The 19669-nt window shown below is 38.3% G+C and overlaps 1 protein-coding gene across 3 annotated transcripts; it reads left to right on the top strand.

Moving 5' to 3' along the window:
- The first annotated feature begins 10891 nt into the window (after positions 1-10891).
- On the top strand, positions 10892-16954 carry Sidpn (bHLH protein similar to Deadpan). 3 transcript variants are annotated; one of them, XM_033345080.2, is made up of 4 exons: positions 10928-11068; positions 12060-12186; positions 12269-12496; positions 14821-16954. In XM_033345080.2, exons 3-4 carry the CDS (start codon positions 12284-12286, stop codon positions 16006-16008), a joined length of 1401 nt encoding a protein of 466 aa, XP_033200971.1. In that variant the 5' UTR covers positions 10928-11068; positions 12060-12186; positions 12269-12283; the 3' UTR covers positions 16009-16954. The 3 variants fall into 3 exon arrangements, with proteins under 3 accessions (XP_033200970.1, XP_033200971.1, XP_033200972.1); XM_033345081.2 differs by having other exon boundaries at positions 10931-11068; positions 12103-12186; XM_033345079.2 differs by lacking the exon at positions 12060-12186 and having other exon boundaries at positions 10892-11068.
- Positions 16955-19669: the final 2715 nt, after the last annotated feature.

Here is a 19669-nt window from a genome sequence, read left to right as displayed (position 1 = left end):
ATATAGTTTGAGTTAAACGAGAAAAGTAGCTGGCGTATGTTGCGTATTCGTGTATCTGCAGCCACCACGATACCAGTGGGAAGCCATTAGCTAAATTGCGAGGTGTCTGCTCGTTGCACCGCTCTATTACCTTCGAGCCGCTTTTCACCGCACTTCCTAACCCAGACCTATCCATAGTCTTCCTATCATACGAACCTCTTTATTTCGCGTATCTCTCTTGCTCATTCTTCGATCATGTTTCGAGAAATTTTGTCTTTACTGATTCACACTGTTGGATTTTATAATAGTCACAGTTGGCATGCTCATAAGTAGGCTACGATTATTTGAACAAATTCATTATTTTATCGATATAAATTACAAAAATGGAACCTACATGGAGAATCGTTTTATCCGCTAACGAATATTATTATATTTTCGATGTTTTACATATTTTTCTAGGTTATGTGTATCCTATGTACTTTTGCACGATCAAATTTCACATAAATGCATAAAATTCCACAGTCTATTTAGAAGTATATATTTATGAAGAAAAGTGATTTTTTATGACTCTTAGGTCAGAATTTAAGTAACTTGAAGGTAAAGAGCTTCTTAACCCATTATGCGCGTGTACAACTGTCGTGGTAAGTCGCAAGGACGTATCTGCAACTTTTGCTTAGATCAAGTCATTGCTATCAGATAGCACAAAAATGTTTTACGTGTATGTACATTAAATATCAGGCCGTATCTCCATTGAAACTGAAAATATAACAATCTCTATATTGGACGTATGTGAAATCGATTTCTAGTTGTTAAATATTAAAATTCATTTTTCTCCTTTTGACCACCTTTTTGCCAAATATGACAATTTGAATTAACACGATTTATTACATCATTTATTACGTTTGTCTCAGAGATAAACATCTTTGAACAATATTGTATATTTTTCAATATTTTTCATAGGAAGAAAACAGATTTCTTCCATTTTCTCTGTAATACGTATTTCAACTAAGTTGAAAATATTTATATCAAATAATTTGGGAAAATTTTAAGAAAATCTCAATTTTTTTGAGTACGCCATACATCCTAAACTTTCGACGTTTCGATTTTACTTTCATTTCAACAAACAACGAGATTTCTAACATAAAAAGATCTGTGTATATGCAAAAAGTTGAAACTTTCGATACGATAATGAACGATAATGAAACGATAAATCAGGCATACGTATCTACAGCAATCGTTTCGTATTTTTCTTAAATTTAAGAAATTGAAAAATCTTACAAATACATTTTAAGACTATATCGTATCTTAAAATGAAACATAAAAATCGCTGCACCAAAAGAAACATCTCTTATGGAAGAATATAACTGTGTCAAAAATGATTCGGTGAACGCGACAGAGTTGAACCGCCAGTAATCGTTTATAACATCAAATTGGTTTACCTTATTTCAAAAATCATGCAAAAGAAACCAACGAGTACAAAACGACAGAATGTGCAAAGTAAAAAGCTATTTGAAAAATCTGACCTAAATACGGGAAGAAAAACTTGCTTTTAGTTAGAGAGCCGCGAATCAAGCAACGAGAATATCGTCCACGTTTGATTCTCTGGAGAATTCTTTCGCTAGTGGTTCGTGCAAGGGACCAAGTTAAAATCCGAAGGATCTCTAGAAGCAAGGGTCGATGTGGCTTGAGAGAAGAACCGGAGGATGAAGCAAGGGGGTGGATGACGAGATCGCGGACGCCGGATTGCGGATTCCCGAGGGGACTCGACGGAAGGGAAGAACGGTTACTCGTTCGTTCATCTGTGTCCCCTTTCTTACTTGCTTTGTGTCTTTGTCTACGCATACATGCTTACTGCCGCGAACAACGTAAAGAGCGAGTGATAAAGAAACTGAAACGAAAAGGAGGGAAGAGAGAAAGAGAGAGAAAGAAAGAGAAAGGAGTAAGTGGCTAAGGAGGGGAAGAGAAGGCAGTCAGTTGGGGGATGTGGCGAATGGCGATTACGACTTGCGACTAGCCTAGGCTAGGTATAGCTATCTTCTACCTTGAGTCTACTCTCTAGAGCGTGGACCTGGCACGTAGCAGCGTTCAAACCCTTATAGACTTCCAGGACAACCGTACCTAACGTTAAGCACTATCGTATGTTTGAAAGACGCGACGACCAAGGATTTTGTGAAACATTCAAAATTTCAGAAGAAAGAAATATTGTTATTTGCTTTGAGTATTCGTCCGATTTATTATCGAAAAAGCTAATAGTAAGAGAAATATTTTGGAAAGTACTGGACTTTAATATAATATACACTCGCGGCTAAGTGTTATTTGCCGGTACGTATTTGGTATAAACTGAACATTTTTCACTGCTTTTATTTTCTAGTTATTTTACTATAAATCTGTTATTTCACGCGCAACATTTGTGCTCTATAGCGCAGGATACTAAAGAATGTAAATTCTGTTAGAGTTTTCTAATAAATGTAACGAGTAGTTGCTCTTATAACCGATAATTCACATTCACGCAGATACATATACAGCACATATACATCATATACAGGATGTCTTGCTTATAATCTTCGTTAATATTTTAATTACTTTTGCTGATAAAAAGAAGCGTGTCAGAAGAAAATTAATTAGTTCAGAATAATAAATACCGTAATTCATCGTATCTTTGCCTTAAGGCCAGATTTCTTCAATTTTCAAAGTCATCGTCAGTCTTTAAAAAGGGACCGCATATTATTTCGTATTTTGTTAATTGACATGTGTCTTTATTCTTTATAAAAGAACTTACGTATAAGTTTAAATTAAGCTTTGGATAATCAAGATTACAGAAGAAGCGTACTTAGAACGTTGAACGGTCACGTTGAAAAGTATTTCAACATTTATAGAAATCTCCTATAAATATCTCATCTATATTGTACGAAGCATTTTGGAAATCTACTTTCATTATGATTACATTCGTGAACTTTGAAACCTATCTGAAAATGTGCATAAAAGCTACAATATACTTAATGCAAGTATTACTTGACAAAGATCACAAAAATCTTTAGACAGTGATTTATCCTCATCGTTATATTAACACTTTGACTGCCATGATGAAATCACATGTTTCGCACAGGACGCCACGGGAGTATTTTTATTATTCAAAGCATATAATGGCAAAATAATAATAAATTGATGATGTAAGACAACATTCCCAATGGTCCCAATGGACCGTTTATCTTACTGGTGGTTGATAACGACATATTATAACAAGTAACTTCGTTTGTTTCAACAAACCATTCGCATTCGTTATTTCGTCGTGAGCAAAACGTGCAGAATATATTGTTGAAACGTGTAGAAGACATTAGTAAACAGTGTTTGCTCATTCTACATACAGGGTGGTTGGTAACTGGTGGTACAAGCGGAAAGGGGGTGATTCTACGCGAAAAAGAAGTCGAAAATATGGAATAAAAATTTTTTTTTTTAATTTTTCCATCGAGACAACGATCTACAGTGAGATCCGTTATAACGTACCGCACGCGTACCGAGCGAAAATTCAAAGTCGATTTTCTCGAAAAAAAAGCCTCAAACGAAAAATTGTTATTCTATATTTTTGACTTCTTTTTTCGCGTAGAATCACCCCCTTTCCGCTTGTACCACCAGTTACCAACCACCCTCTATAATGGTAAGGTATGTTCACACTTCTAACTTCAATTATGATTATAAAGCAACATCTATGATTATTTTCTAAGGTGTGTTTATAATAATATTCGTAGATTACCCCTCAAAGATATGGATGCAAACACAGTGCACCGTTAGATGCAAGATTTGTTCTCATTTTTTTTTTATTGATGTTCTAATAAAAATGTTTAATTGTTCAATGGGGCACCTTTTATTTCAAAGTATCTTTTATTTATCGGTTATATTCAAAATGCCCTAACTGTCAATTTTCATTCAATTTTTACAATTGCAAGAAGTTGAAGCGCTCCGAATGACCACCGTTGCAGTCAAAGTGTTAATAAGCCTCGATATTCAATGGGATCATCTTCAATACTTATTATACATTTAAGATAGTTACTCATGCTGTATACTAAGTTTTAACTAATTGTAAATATACAATATTGCAATAGATGTCTCATAACTCGTATATACATTTTCCGAATAGTTTGAAATTTTACTATTAATATATAGTCACGATAGTCGTGTCTCATCGGACACTTCGTAGTTAACAGTTTACAGCACTACACGTTTTCCGACTTGAGATACAGCGTCTGCTGCAATTTCATTCCCATTGCAGGTACAGTGACTACAAAAAGTATTGGCATACAAAAAGCACATACTCTTATTTTCCAATAAAGTATTTCTTTATCAGGTTCTATATATTTTACTTTCGCCTCACATAAAAGTATAATACTATTAAATGATACGAAATTTAACATACTTGCACCTAATTAAATAGTAATTAATTAGCTATGCAAATATAATAATTTATACAATGGTGTGACCAATGTTTTTATAGCCATTGTATTTATATATGCTTCTTCTCAACATTTTCGTAATCGTTCAGCCATGTACGTCCTACTGGAACGTCTCCTGACGGAAGGCTGATCCCTCGAGCTGCGATGCCCAACTACTAAACTGCGACCTCCGTTCGAGTTCGCCGTTAATCTGTTTATCGCGTTACCGCCACTACCAGTCTAGCAACCCCCGACCGATTCACCTATCACCCTCCACTCCACCGTGCAACGCACACGATATCAACCGATGTCGGAGACGCATATCGACTTTAGATGTTAAAGTAATATCACAAAACTCAACATCACGTGCAGTTACTTAGATCATTTCGATAATTATTAGAAACTATTCGTTTTATTAACATTCTTGGAAACAGCTGCAGCTACAAAATAAATGTATTTTCTATAATTAATATTTTTATACCAATATTTTATTGGTACACCTATAGGATATGGACATGTTACAAAAAGGAAGGAAAGAATACCAGTTTTGATAAAAGGCAATCAGTAACTTATTATAGGCAAAAAGGGTGAAGGTTACCGTAGAATTGCACAATTATTAGTTCTTAATTGTAGCAGATATCCCTGGAAGATACATATTATATAAGAAAAAACACCGCATTGAATTTAAGAAATAAAGAGGACTATCTCTTTCTCTTCTACGGTTAAACGTTATCGTTAGAAATTTACATATTTTCAAGTTACAATAAATGATTGATATAGCCTTAAAATCATGAGCTCCTGTGCAAACCAGCAAATAAAAAGACAGTGCTGTGTCCGAACGTGAACGCGAGTAATCGTATTGTACATCGATGAAACATCGAATATTGCATTTCTTGGTTCGCAGCGTTTCCTCATATTTCGGACATATCATCGAAGATGAGGAGAGTAGCCGGTAAATACGAGGCGGAGGGATAGCTATGCTGAGAGCTGAACCAAGACGGGTTGACGCGGTATCACGTCGAGCCACGCCACGATCGCTCCTGTTGAGCTGAAACGACGTCGGGTCCCGCTAATGAGGACGTCCTTTCTTGCATACCGGATAACGTTTCGCCGCCGGGCGACGCCGGGCGTCTCGAATTTCTCGTGTACGCCTCTTCTTCGTTTCGCTCGGCTCCTTCTCTTCTTCTGGGAACGATCAATGCTGAAGCCACCGGGCAAACTCGCTCTTTCCCTCTCCTATCTTCGCCTCTCCCTTCTCTTCTCTACCCTGCGACCACCTTATCGCGAAAAGTACGTGGCACGTTGAGTTTGCTGTCGATCGATCGAGTTGTACTCGATGGAGACGACAGTTCCAAAGAGTGATGACGGAAGCTTCGAAAGAATCTTTCAGAAAACTATCGCGCCTCCATGCGACTCTAGCTTCTGATTAGAACGTTGTGTGGTAGGTTATTTGATATCGTTACATGCTTATACGTAGAATCATATATAGAGGCGAAGATATAAATAGGAATAGTAATTTATAGCAAGTTTAATCTAATTCAGTTTGTAATTGCTACTCGAAATAAACATTGTCAATGTACTTTTAAATTCTATATTATAAGTATACAAAAAAGGGGAAGAAGTAAAATGCTTATAATAAAATTAATTGAATTTACTGATAATCATTTCTCAATTTATGTGTTCGTACGCGAGGAATCAAAAATTCGAAATAAGAATTTTTGTTTGAAAGCATTAAATTACTAAGAAAACAGTTAAATAACGTTAAAATCAAAATGTTATATTCATACAAAGTTGCAATCTAATCCTACGAATGTTCGAATTCGGTTTCGTTGTATCAATTTTCTAAACCTCCCCTTTTTTGACAAATATTTTTTATATTACCTTAAAAATAAGAATTTTCTGGCTCACATACAGTTTTAATTTCTTTATTTTTAAGCACACCTCCGCCTATAAGCGTACATATCACGTGATAATTAGCTCAAATTCAAAGAAATGATTAATCATTCAAAATCATTTATTCGTATCAGATAATGATCCGAGAATTTTCAACAAACTTAGCAAGCATTAGCACTAGGGAAAGTAAAGGTAAAAACTAGTAATAAGAGAAAAGGTAAATCGATATTTAGCGAGATATTTAGTTGATAATCCTTCATTGCGATCATTATGATTTCGCGATTATTCGTTGGCTAGGCGCTCTCTTTTTTCCTTATCTACCCTTTCTCTAGCCATTACATCCCTTCTTGTAAAACAAGAAGACGAGGTAAAACACGTTGACGAGGTGCGTATAAAACGCGTCTTTGTAAGTTTCACCTCGCCTCACCTGGTCGCATTTAAGAACTAAAACGAAAGCAAGCGCTTCAACGGAGAGAAAAAGAAAAGGAGAGCCCTCGATGTAAAGTGTACTGCAACGTTGGCGAGGTATGCCACGATGCATCGCGTTATGTGTGGCTTGAAGTGGTAAAGAGTAAAGAACGATGGGATAACGGCGTGGTAACGGCTTGGCAATGGCGTGGTCATGGTATGGCCGCATCGCAATGCCTCACGCCGCGAAAAAGTTTCGTAAATTTTTTTCCTTATTCGTATGCGCTTCTAGGTTTCGCGACTGCTTTCTCACCACTTCCTTTTACTTCCCTCTTCCACTTCAAACTACATCCACAATGGGATTCTCTCACGTGTGTCCGTCGCAACAGAAAAAACCTAGGTAATCTGTCACTTCTCTCACTTTCTCTCGCTCCAATCTTTACTTTACGTTCCTTTCCTTCCCTTTCTTCTCCAGGGTTTCTATGTTTTCCATCTACTCATTTCAATTTCTATAATCTAATATATATTATTTTTATTCTTTAGCCCAGTTTCTAGTTACTAACCTAGTTGTAGTTTTTTCATTTCTTGTTTATTTACTTTACGTTCTTGACCTAACAAGTATTTAAGATATCCATTGGATTTAGAACAAACGTAACAATTGAGCTTCCTAGAAGCTAAAGCGATAATCTCCACCCTTTTTCTTTATTTATTTGCATTTTCAGGAATAACTAAGTATTCGTATAACATTAGCCGTAATCTTCGATTTGCGACCGCTGATCAACGTGCCTTCCAATCGGTTCGATTATTCACAGCTAAAACGTGTCTTATCCAGCCAAAAATTGCGCGAAAAAACTGAGCATAGGCTGCATCCCCCGTCCGGCATAATTGTTTCGATCGCGGAGATTAATTTTAAAATACGAAATAGTAGAACCATTTAATTAGCTCTGTCACTGGACGAGCGCGTGCAATCCAACATCAGTTTGTTGCATTCGCTCCAACAGAGAGAGGAGGCATGTATGTATTATATGTAGGCAGAGGAAACGGTACGCTGACACGGCTCGGCGTGGTGGTCGAGCGACGCGACAGGGCGGCACGCTGGCACGCAGGCAGCTTGACACGCACGCTCTCACGTACGAGCTCGTTCGCACGTACGTTGCTACGTTTGCGTGGGTAGAGAGAGGTTTGCGCCGCGCGTGCCGACGACTATCTCCTCCGACCCCACTGTGCCGACGCCTTACCACGGCGCGGCGTGTGCACACTTCCTCGCTCTCCACACCCACCGCCGTATCTCTCTTCTTCGCCACTGCTGCTTGCTAGTTCACTCGTTTCTCCCCTCAAGCGCCACCGCTTCATCGCGCTCACCAACACACTCGAAATGCTTGTGTGTGTGTATATGTGTGTTGGCTGGCTGTGCAGAGCACGCTTCACGGTCTCCACGGTCCATCCGTTCGACCGGTCGCTCGTCGGGATCGTTCTTTCTCCCTCCCTATAATCCATGAAGCGGCCGCCGCCCGTCTCTACAGCACGCTAGTTGCCGCACGCCGCACACGGCTCACGCTTCACCCCGCGTACCGCACACCACGCCACCATGCCGCACGCCACACGCCGCCAGCATACACCTCTCGCCGCATGCCGTCCATCGTCCGCCGCGCGCCGCCTGCCGCTCGTCACCCTTTGCCCACCACCCGCCTCGAGGGCTCATCACCTCGACGAGCCGAACAGCACGGATCGAGCTTGTCCTGTGACGGCACTTGCTCCACTCCCTCGACCATTGCCGCGCTACCGCTGCTGCACGCCTCGATTCGGGCCACGCCGCGCGCCCTGTATCGCGCCACGCCGTACTGCGCCGCGCCACGCCACTGCTTCCGAAGACCACGCCGCGTACCGTGCTGGCTCGTGCCATGCCAGCACCGACAACGAGCCATCACCCACCCTCATCCCACTCCACTACCACCACCTTTCTTCGGCAACTCGTCGTAATTTCCTACGCCACGGCGTTATCCTCGTCTATATCCAGTCACACGCACACGACCTGCTGCCGCTGCCGTTACCATCGCCGCCTTTTCGTTCGCAGCGTGCGACAGCGAGTTACCAAGCACGAGCGAAATGGACGAACGAAATATAAAAAAAGGGAAAGTGAAGGGAAACCAAGTAGACGGACGGATAGACGGATAGCAGCAGATTAAAGGTCACAGTGGACAGTAACGATGCTCGCTCGTTGCGTTTAATATCGAGTCTTCTTTCATTTCGTACGATGTATATAGGAACGACGATATATACGTAGCTTCCAAAATTATATGCTTTTTAAAAAAATTCGGAGTTTTCTTGCTACTGGAAGATATATTTCTAGAAATTTGCATAAAATCGTTTAAAAAATCGTAATTTGCAATTTTGTAAATCGGTATACCAAGGATTTGTCCATTTCCTAAAATATTATACATAGCGCGGTAAATGGAGTACTCTACACTATTGTGTTTGAATGTTTGAAAATGTATGGTTTCAAAGAAAAAAATATCATGACAATCAAAATTGGTTGCTGTTTTAACGACGCATAACGGTTGTTAGATAGTAAGCGACATGGCGAAAAAGAGAAGAAGGAGATCAAGGTAGGTCGCGTGCAACTAGCAACTCGCTAGAAATGGCAAAAAGAGAGAAAGATTGGGGTGAAAGAGAGAGAGAGGGGTAAAGGTAGCCGCAGGCAAGGGCGCGCGTGAGCGGGCAAGCGAACCTCGTCCTCTCTCTCTGCCCCTTGACAGCAGCGGTTCTGGCAAGCAGCCACCATCCTACCCCCGCCACACGCACGACCAACCGCGGCGCGATCCTCTGTGCGGCTCCCGGCTTCTCGCCCACGACTCACACACGCGCGAATCTTGCTGAAGAGCCGCCCGCCAGCTACCGCTCTTCGATTCGCAGTCTGTCACCGTTAGCCGTCCAGCGAGGATGAATCTGTGTTTCGCAACGTAGACGAGTGCAGAACGCACCAACAGGAAACAACGAAAATGAAATCTTCAATCTCGCTCGTTTTTATTATTCGATAAATCGGATAGCAAATTCTTTCGCGAGTTTAGTTTCTAGACAGTAAATATGACACGCAGGAAATTCGATCTCTTCATGACTGAAAATCGTACGTCTCGTGAGAAAATATCGAATAATATATTATAAGATCATAATTTTTGTTTCTAAAATCGGTTTGTGAGAATTTTCGAAAATTCTTTATGGGAAAAGTTCGAGTCCAATATGAAATGAACAGATTACGATACGATTGAAAATCTGTCGTTTCATGTGCACCGTGTAAGGAGCCACGTGGTGACCTAAAATGTGCTCGCGTCTTCAGTGAAAACTTCAGTGAAAACACTAAACGGCCTAACGACAGTTTAGTGATCGAACTGAGCCGCACCGCATGGAAAACGCGTGGTATCGTGCAGGAGGAATTACACGTTACGGTGGAACTCTTGAAATAGAGTAAGATGCGACGAGGGTGTTGCAGCTGATACGACATTGCAGCTGATGCGTGTTTATATTGTGACTGGCGGAACCTTTTAAAATGATATGTTAAAAGAACGATATACAGGAGGATGATAATCGAGAATTATATATTAGTGTCAAAAGTGTTGGAATTAAATGAAAGTACACCTGTGTCAGAGTGGTGCCGCGTAACTTTTTAGAACGCGAGATGCTGAGTGTCTCAGCCGCGTCCAGTCGATTACTTTGGACGCTGAAATCCATTCTGTCACTGACACCGTCACCGACACCGACACCGACTCCGACACCGACACCGTCACTGTCGCCGTCGTCGACGTCGACGTCGTCGTCGTCGTCGTCGTCGGTGTCGTCGTCGTCGTCGTCGTCGCCGTCATCGTCGTCGCCGTCGCCGTCGCCGCCGTCGCCGTCGTCGCCGTCGCCGTCGTCGTCGCCGCCGTCGCCGTCGTCGTCGTCGTCGTCTTCGTCGTCGTCGTCGGCTTCGTCGTCGTCGTCGTCGTCGTCGTCGTCGTCGCGACGGCTACCGTCGTTGTCACCTCTGTCATTACCGTTACCATCGACGCCCTCGTGGTTCTCGTTATCGCCACCATCATTATCATCATTGTTGCTGTTATTCCCATTGTTATTAGTATCGATACCAATTTTCTCGTTATCACCGTTCCCATTATTGTCGTCACAGCGGAAGGCCCGCGTGGCCTACTAAGATGACCGCTCGTCTTCATTCGTTGAGGCATCAAGAAAAGAAATCGGCCGGCAACACTCATAGACATTACCATCATCATCAATCGCAACATCAACAGAGCGTGCACCAAGGACCGAGTCCGTCGGCCAGTCCTAGCCCTAGTCTCAGCCCGAGCCCTAAACACTCGGATGGTCGTCGAGTGAGTAAATTTTCATTTTCACTTGATGCTTTCTCTTCTTTTTTTTCTATAATTGCTTTAGTATATTTTATTCATGTTTGTATGTATTATGTAAATACTCATTCTTATATTTTAAATATATATATATTGAGTTTTAATTTTTTTGTTACAAGAATTATAGTTATGAATTTTTTATGTAGCCCGATGTAGTTATTTTTATAATTATTAGATACGACGAAGGTTGGTAGGTTGTTTGAATGGAATCATTTGGGTGTTTAAAAAAGCGCGGGAATATCGACGATTTTGAACATATGTTTATCGTGGATGTTAGTATATCTTCTAGTAGGAAGTAGATAATGAATGAAGCTCGGATAAATACATATGATCATTATGTCATCAGTAATTTTGTGAATGTATAATATACAATATACATATAATATAATTATATAATATAAAGATAATTTTTTAATGTTCAATATAATTGTGAAATGATGTTTGTAATATCTAACAACGATAATACCTAAATCGCTAATTATTAGATTGTAGACATTTATGAAAATTCATAGTTTCGTAAACATGGTTAAAAAGATATACATATAACCTCAGCGCAAATTGATGTCGTACTATTAAATGTCATAGAGACTATTCTATTTTGGATATTTTATACGTTTTTGCGTATTATGCAATTCTAACGTGACACATAAAGTAGAAAATAAAAATTATATAATACGCATACAAATTTTGAATATTTTATACGTTTTTGCGTATTATGCAATTCTAATATGTCACATAAAGTAGAAAATAAAAATTATGTAATACGCATACAAATTTTCGATTTGTTGATTACACTATAGTATGTATTTTTATCGTTTAAAATACACTCTTAACAATGTGATTATTCAGTCGATTTATTTAATCATCATTCTGTATCACCTCCATCGATTTTCCTTCGATTTTCATTTTGTCACTTCTTCCAACTCTGACATGTAAAACAAACTCATTTTTCTTTCAGTTCTGTAATGATTAGATCCTTTTATTTGTATCATGATACGTAGATTATGCCTATGTATTGTACGGAGTAAGAAAAGAGGGTAGACAAGAAAGGAGGAAAGGAGGAAGAAGGGAAAGAATAGATATTGGTAGGCGAACATTTTTAGAGACGACGGTCACGCGTATAATTTGATATTGTATTATTCTAGCGACAGGTTTGTTATTTTTCAGGCTAACAAACCACTAATGGAAAAGCGACGGCGAGCTAGAATTAATCAGTCGTTGGCGGCGCTGAAGGCGCTCATTCTTGACAGCGCCCGGCTGGAGAACACGAAGCATAGTAAACTTGAAAAAGCTGACATTTTAGAGTTAACGGTTCGACATTTACAAAGGCAAAGATCCCTTGCTCAACCTGGTTTGTCGAGATATAAGGCTGGTTATCAAGATTGCTCCAGAGAGGTATGTTTCACTCAACTGTGTTGCATTTAGTGCAGAAATAATTGTATTTATCTTTAACTTGATAGTGTGCTACAAATTCGAAGAAAACTGTAGATTAAGTTAGAAGTAGTTAGGAGATTCTCTATTTACTTGAATTAACTTTTCTCAGCTATCATTCTTAAACAGCCATAAGCACAAACGTAAAAATAAAATTTGTAAAAATACTGTGTATCGTCTATAATTTTAGAAGTTTCCTGAATTTGTTTTAACAATTCAATGAAATGATAATGCATTTCTGATTCTCGTAATTTGATTGCTATTTGTGAGGAGTTCGATTCGTTTAAGTATTGAAATAGTTTGTAAGTAGATTTTCAAAAATCACAGGCACTGCTCATTCCGAGATTCAAAACTATCTTGTGATTATCGAATCCTAGAATTCAAATAATATGTAGCGAGCCTTGGACATTGATTCGAATTTATACGGTTACTCGTATTAATATTAAGACACAACACTAGCCTTATATTATTTGTTGCTTTGTATAAGAGGAAATGATTTAAATATCGTATTGGTTATTCTACAAAAATACAGTATTTTCTCTATAATTTATCACCACTACGTTCCTCGTAATTGATCTGTCGTCATCCCCACTACTGAGGTGAGATCATTCCCCCAAGGGGCCCTAGTGTTGCTTTTGACACACCGCGAAGTTCAACGGCTGAGTAGTGTAACCTGATTCGAATTCGATCGACTATGAAAAGATATTAATTATCTATGAGACAATGATAAAACCTTTTCATTTCTGATTTTTACAAAATTAAACGTTTACTAACGTATTAGTAAGATTTTTCTGATTAAAACGAGACCGAATGCGATATAGTTTAAATCGCATTTACATGTATATACAGGGTGGTTGATAACTGGTGGTACAAGCGGAAAGGGGGTGATTTTACGCGAAAAAAGAAGTCGAAAATATAGAATAAAAATTTTTCGTTTGAGGCTTTGTTTTCGAGAAAATCTACTTTGAATTTTCGCTCGGTACGCGTGCACTTTATCACGTCTCGTTATAACGGATCTCACTGTGGATCGTTGTCTCGATGGAAAAATTAAAAAAAAATTAAAAAAAACAATTTTTATTTTATATTTTCCAGTTACCAACCAGTTACCAACCACCCTATATAATAGGCGAAAGAAAATAAGTTAATGTCATTAAATAAACGAATATTCTCCAAATTATATCGTACTTGGTCTTACTTTAATGAGAAAAACCTCACAATTACACTGGTAAAAGTTTTATTCGATAAAGATTAAAAATAAAAAGGTTCCGTTATCGCATTAACATTATCTAGCCGATATGTTTCTTTTCATCAAGCCGACTCTCGCGCCTCTTTTTCTTTCACTCGCGCTATTTTTTTCTAAGTTCAGCAAAATGGCGAATCGTATCTATTATAATCAATCGAGTTCTGTACACAATGATAATTTATCACAGAGAAGTCCCGATTTCGATCAGTTATGGAGAAAATACCGTATGTATCTCTTATTGTAGCTTGAGAACACGTAAATAATTTTTTCTTAACAATAAAGTTTAATGGTACAATAGATTTTTAACAAAAATTTGTCTTATTTTTACGTCACGCTAATATTCAGACACTTGTTTATACTCTGCAATTTAGCAATTTTTAGAAATAGATCGAACTGCGAAATACATCAATATTTTCTTTTTATTTTAAGTACAAGTTTAATGTTGCGTCAAATGCTCATTGTTATTAATAACAATTTACATTTATTTTGTATAACCGTTTCGTATAATTAATATCGGTATAGAAGAAACAGAGCGACACAGAAGAAATTAACAGCGATACTTTTCTAATGCACCAAGAAATTTAACGTGTCAGAAGAAGGAAAGGGTACTAGATATGATGAAATACAATTTGTAATTTATCATTAAAAAAAGGATAAAAGTTATCGTGAGATTGCGCAATTGTTAGTACTAATTGTAAAAAAAAATAGCGCATCGAATTTAAGAAACACAGAAGACAATTTTTCTCTTCTTAGAAATCTCTTGTAGAGTTAAACTTATTATTGTCGTTAAATGTTGATTAACTGTAATGTTTGCGTATTTTCAAGATGCAATAAATGGTTCATATTATTGTAAAATAAGCAATACGATATTTAAATCATGATCTCCTATACCAAGCAACAAATATGGAACTATAGTCCCGTGTCCAAATATTAATGTGAGTAAGTGCAAGTACATATTGAATCTGATTCCATTACTATTACTATACTACTGAAACAAACGGTATCATCGCTCATATTTTACTTTCATTTTGACTTTGCGTTGCAGGTAAGTCGGTATCTCGATGCTCCGGATATAATCACCGGGAACACGACACCGATGGACCCTGCAGTGAAACAAAGGCTACTACGGCATTTGGATAGTTGCGTGTCGGAATTAGACTTGGATCTGGGTTCGAGGCCGGATAGCGGATTAGGCAGCAGTCCCGGAAGCGTGACGGATCGAGTGACAGGCTCGGGAAGTCCCGGTCCGTTGGAGCATCATGTGCCATCGACTGCACACTGTAGTACAACTTTGAATCCGGTCGGCTTGATAAAAGCCGAAATACCGGATATCGAACCAGCCCGACCGGATAGTAGTACTACCGCTGGCGATGAAAACAACAATAATAGCAACAGCAGTAGCAACGGCAACAGCCGGCCAACTTCTGCCTTCGGTCAGGTTAATACGACCAACCTTGATTCTCATCATCATCCACCTCCGCCTCCTCCACCTGGCATGCCAGTTATCGACCAGGCGTCTAGTTCACAGCAAAATCCAAACATGCTTTCGGTCGTGCAAGTGATACCATCCAGATTGCCCGATGGTCAAGTAGTTTTCCTTCTTCCTAGTCATTACGTTCAGCTCGCAGCTGCTGCCGCAGCGAACGGTATCAGTATCGGGCCGAATCCACCGACGGCCATATGGGCCGCCACTAACATGTCTTTTCTCAAGGCGACGGACAAACTCGCCGCGAAACGACCTCATGAGGATATACAGGAATGGCAGGACGCGGCCACCGTTGCCGTGAATGCTGCTGCTGCTGCTGTTGCCGCTACCGTCGCCGCTGCCGCTACGTCCGGCAACGCTTCTGTTTCCGCTTCCATTTCCGCTTCCGCCCCCGTTTCTACCTTTGCTACCAATGCCATCTCAGCCATTGGTTCCAAACCAAGTAAGAGTCCGCGACTCGAACAGCCGGAACAACCGCTTGACTTTACAACTACCTCCAAGAAACCAAAATCTAACACGAGAGCTTCGTTACCAGCCGTCGCTAACGTCGAGCACCACCTCCAGCAGCAGCAGCAACAACAGCTTATAGGTCGTTTAACCACGGAAGGAGCGATCCCACCGCACTCGGAAGACAGGCCGTCCAGCCACGCGAGTGGCGAGTTCGTCACGGGGATTCGTTCGCCTTCTCCTCTTCAACAACCGCAACAACCTGCAAAAGACGAAGAAGGAATGTGGAGGCCTTGGTAGATTCTTATTCACGCCTCTGTGGTTGCGGATCTACGAAAATGTGCTATCGTGTACATTGTATAGTATCGTTGTTGGACGATGGAACAATGAAAAAAGAGTCACTTTTGAAAAATCATTTTCTACGTGTACGACAAGACACGATGCACGTATTGTATTTTCGGAATTCTGTAAAAGTGGAGCGAATCTGTGTTTGAACCTCGTCGTCGTTTAAGATACTGCGATAAGGTGTGGAATAAAGTTTGAGAAGGATAATAAAAGCGTTAATGACTAGCCCGATTCTTGCGATTAGTGCGCACTATAATCGATAGAGGGACGATTGGCAAGTTAATTGGCGCATAGTAATTATTTACAGTGTCAGTGTTCTAACAAAACTGATGTACACTTGCTATTTAGATGTACGAATTATTACGTAGTGGTTTGTTACGACACGATCGTTATTCGTTTGTTTAGTGCAAGGAGTGCCTAATTGAAGAGAAGCGCTAATCAGGGAAGAAGGAAAAGACATTGTGCAAAATCTGCGTATTACGAGGATTCGACAAGCATTATCTGTTCGAAACATTCAAAACTAACAGTATATATGTATACATGTATATGAGAAAGATCTAATACGTTATAGAATCCGAGTAACGAAAAAGGGTTTCGCGCATAGTACTTTTATTCCGCTGTCGTGTACATAAACCCCGATTGGAATTATAACTAATGCCAGATATAGATTTATTTTGATGTTAACTAGGTGTATATGCGTACGAGACAACGTAGAGAGAATGAAACGAATGGGAATGAATCTGTGTATCGTGAGTAAATAGTGAAGAGACGTCAGTTCACGTTCTAGATGAATCACAGTTTTCATCTAAATATACTTCTGTAATTGCTATGTTGAGATTCAAAAATCCTTATTCAATGTACTTAGACATCGGTCAATATAAATATGCATACTGACAAGTCATTAACCTTTTCGTGATTATCCTCTGAAATTTAAGTGTGACCTTTAGAAAAGGTTTATGTGAATTCTGCGTTCCAGAATCCCGCAGACGAAAGAAATTGATAATGACTTCAATATAAATCTATAAAGTTACGTGAAAAATTCTGCTAGTCAAACGAGAATATATTTTTAAAAATCACATTTTACCCTCTTATATTTTACAAAATATCATTCGAATCGTCGGAAATAAATCTTTTTTGTATATTTATTCAATTTTCATAAAAAACAATACGAATTTCGGACACTTACTAATCTGGTAATTCTGGAAATTGTAGTTTTAGAAATATAGTAGAATCTCGATTATTATTGGAATATCGATTAATAAAAAATTCAGAATAATCCCTTATAAGATGAACTGAGGCATACAACTCAGAATTGAAGAAAAATGTTACACTTTTATTCAAAAGCTTTTATTTCTGATTAATATTAATATTTACAAAAAAATTCAAAATAAATAATTCTCTCTCATGTGAAAACGAAGTTGTTCGATTAAAACGTGAAACAGTATCCGAACAGCGTGTGTTATTAAGTTCCATCGTAATTTTTAAAAAAGTGTAGTGGAAACATTGATATGATGATGATATGCAGTAGCTTATGAAAGTATTCGAATGCATATAGAAACTTTTTATGAATATAGTATGTATTATGTGTATTATAGGAAACTGTTTTGAAATTTCATTAACATTCTATGATGGGCCTGATTCCTATGATTATGTTGGTAAAACATGAAACAAATCCGAAAATGTCAGAAATGTAATAGAAGCTACAAAATATTTAGTACTAGTATGTATATATTTCGCAGAGATTATAAAAGTACTTAAACAGTTATTTATCCATTATATTAATAAAAGACTCAATATTCAATGAGAACATCTTTAACACTTATTATGTTTAAGAGATTTATGCTATATACTAATTTTTTACTAAATATACGTTTGCAGTAAGTGTAACTTCTATATACATCTTGAAATCAGCTTCAGTTTTTATCAGTATAATCGCCACAGGTTCCACTACAGTATTAATGAATAAATATGGATCCAAATATCAGGTGAGTGCAAAAGTTCTGCCGGTGTCTACGTTATCTATCGATTTCTTCACTGTTAAATAAATTATGATGCATTTAAATGAGAAGTAGTTCCATATAATAACTACAAATTTCCTATTTCAATGTAATATACTGGGTGCAGTCGAATAACATGTAAAAATGGACATGGGGTGGTTTCTTATAAAAAGACAGAAAGAAGATTAATAGAATAGCATTTTTTCATATGTCACTTTGTATTCGAGAATATCAAGTTTGAACCAATGTCGTATACATAGTCTGGAAACCTCCATGGCGATGTGCTTGACAAGTCAACCGCTGGCCATAGCGCTGGGATCGATTTGTTAAACTTTTGCATTTAATCACCAGCGACGACTCGTCAACGAGGTACATAATAGATTTGACGTATAATGCTTTTTTGTGTCCCATATTTCGAGGATCACCTGACAGCTGACCCTTATACCATTTTCATATTGCATACAACGTTACCGATTCAGTATAGTAGTGGTTTGAATTGAAATTAAATTTTCCTATGAAATTACAAGTAAGGTAAGAACAAGACATTTTGCAAATAAAGTGTAGGAATCCTATACTTCTCCCATCTGTAGTTCTTCAATCATATCGTGATACAATTGATTATAATGGTACAGAGTCTCTTACCTACAATATATTTCTAATGCTTCTCAATTTCAATGCATTCCGACTGCTGACACTTCTCGATATTTTTGGAATTATTAATTTAATATCTAAGATTTTCATTCGCTCCCATTGACAAACAATGGTGACTTCTTAAACAATAATTTTTTAAATACAAAAGACTACTTTTATCACCCGAATATCGTAAATCAATTTTTAATTGGCGAAACTGTGCTGAACTGTATTGAAAGCTACTCCTCCTCCGATTTCGATGATTTTTGGATATGTTGTAGAAATCGACATTTTGAACAACTTTTTCCTCTAACTGTCGGCCGGCCACAGTTTCCGAGAATATTCACAATAAACTATCGATATTACTACAGTGTATTGTGCCTATAATTGTAATGTTAATTGCCGACATAGAAATATAAAGACAGAGTATATAGCGAGTTATATTTTTTTTTTATTTAAAATTTCACATTCACAATTTGTTCAATTTGGACATTTGGTAGAATTTTTTATCTGTTTGATTATCATGTGGGTGGCCACCCCCAATGGGGCACCATCTTCGTGTTTGCTAAGATATATCCTTTGTGAGATCTGCTGGGTGTTTCCTTTTTAATTTTCTTTCTATGGTTGTGTTGATCGTTTCGTTGGTATTCTTTCTCTGTACCTTCTTGCGAATCTGCTAATCTCTTCCTTGATGGTATTCTAAGGTCTTTCCGTATATCCTCATTTCTAACGTACCATGGGGCGTTTACAATTGATCTAAGAATTAGATCAAGAATTAGAATTAGATTAAGAATTAGCTTGGATTGTCTCTATTTTGCTTATATGGCTCATTGCTGCTGTTCCCCAAAGTGGTATTCCGTACGTCCAAATTGGTTTTATGATCGTTTTGTATATTTTTAGTTTGTTTTCTATGCTTAGTTTGGATTTTCGACTTGTTAACCAATACATTTGTTTCCTTGCTAATTGTATTTTGTCTATTATAGATTTAA

This window comes from Bombus vancouverensis, chromosome 16 (genome assembly GCF_051014615.1).
Source record: "Bombus vancouverensis nearcticus chromosome 16, iyBomVanc1_principal, whole genome shotgun sequence".
NCBI classification, from domain to species: Eukaryota; Metazoa; Arthropoda; class Insecta; order Hymenoptera; family Apidae; genus Bombus; species Bombus vancouverensis.
The sequence above is the reverse complement of the archived record's forward strand: the minus strand, read 5'-3'. Positions and strand labels throughout refer to the sequence as shown.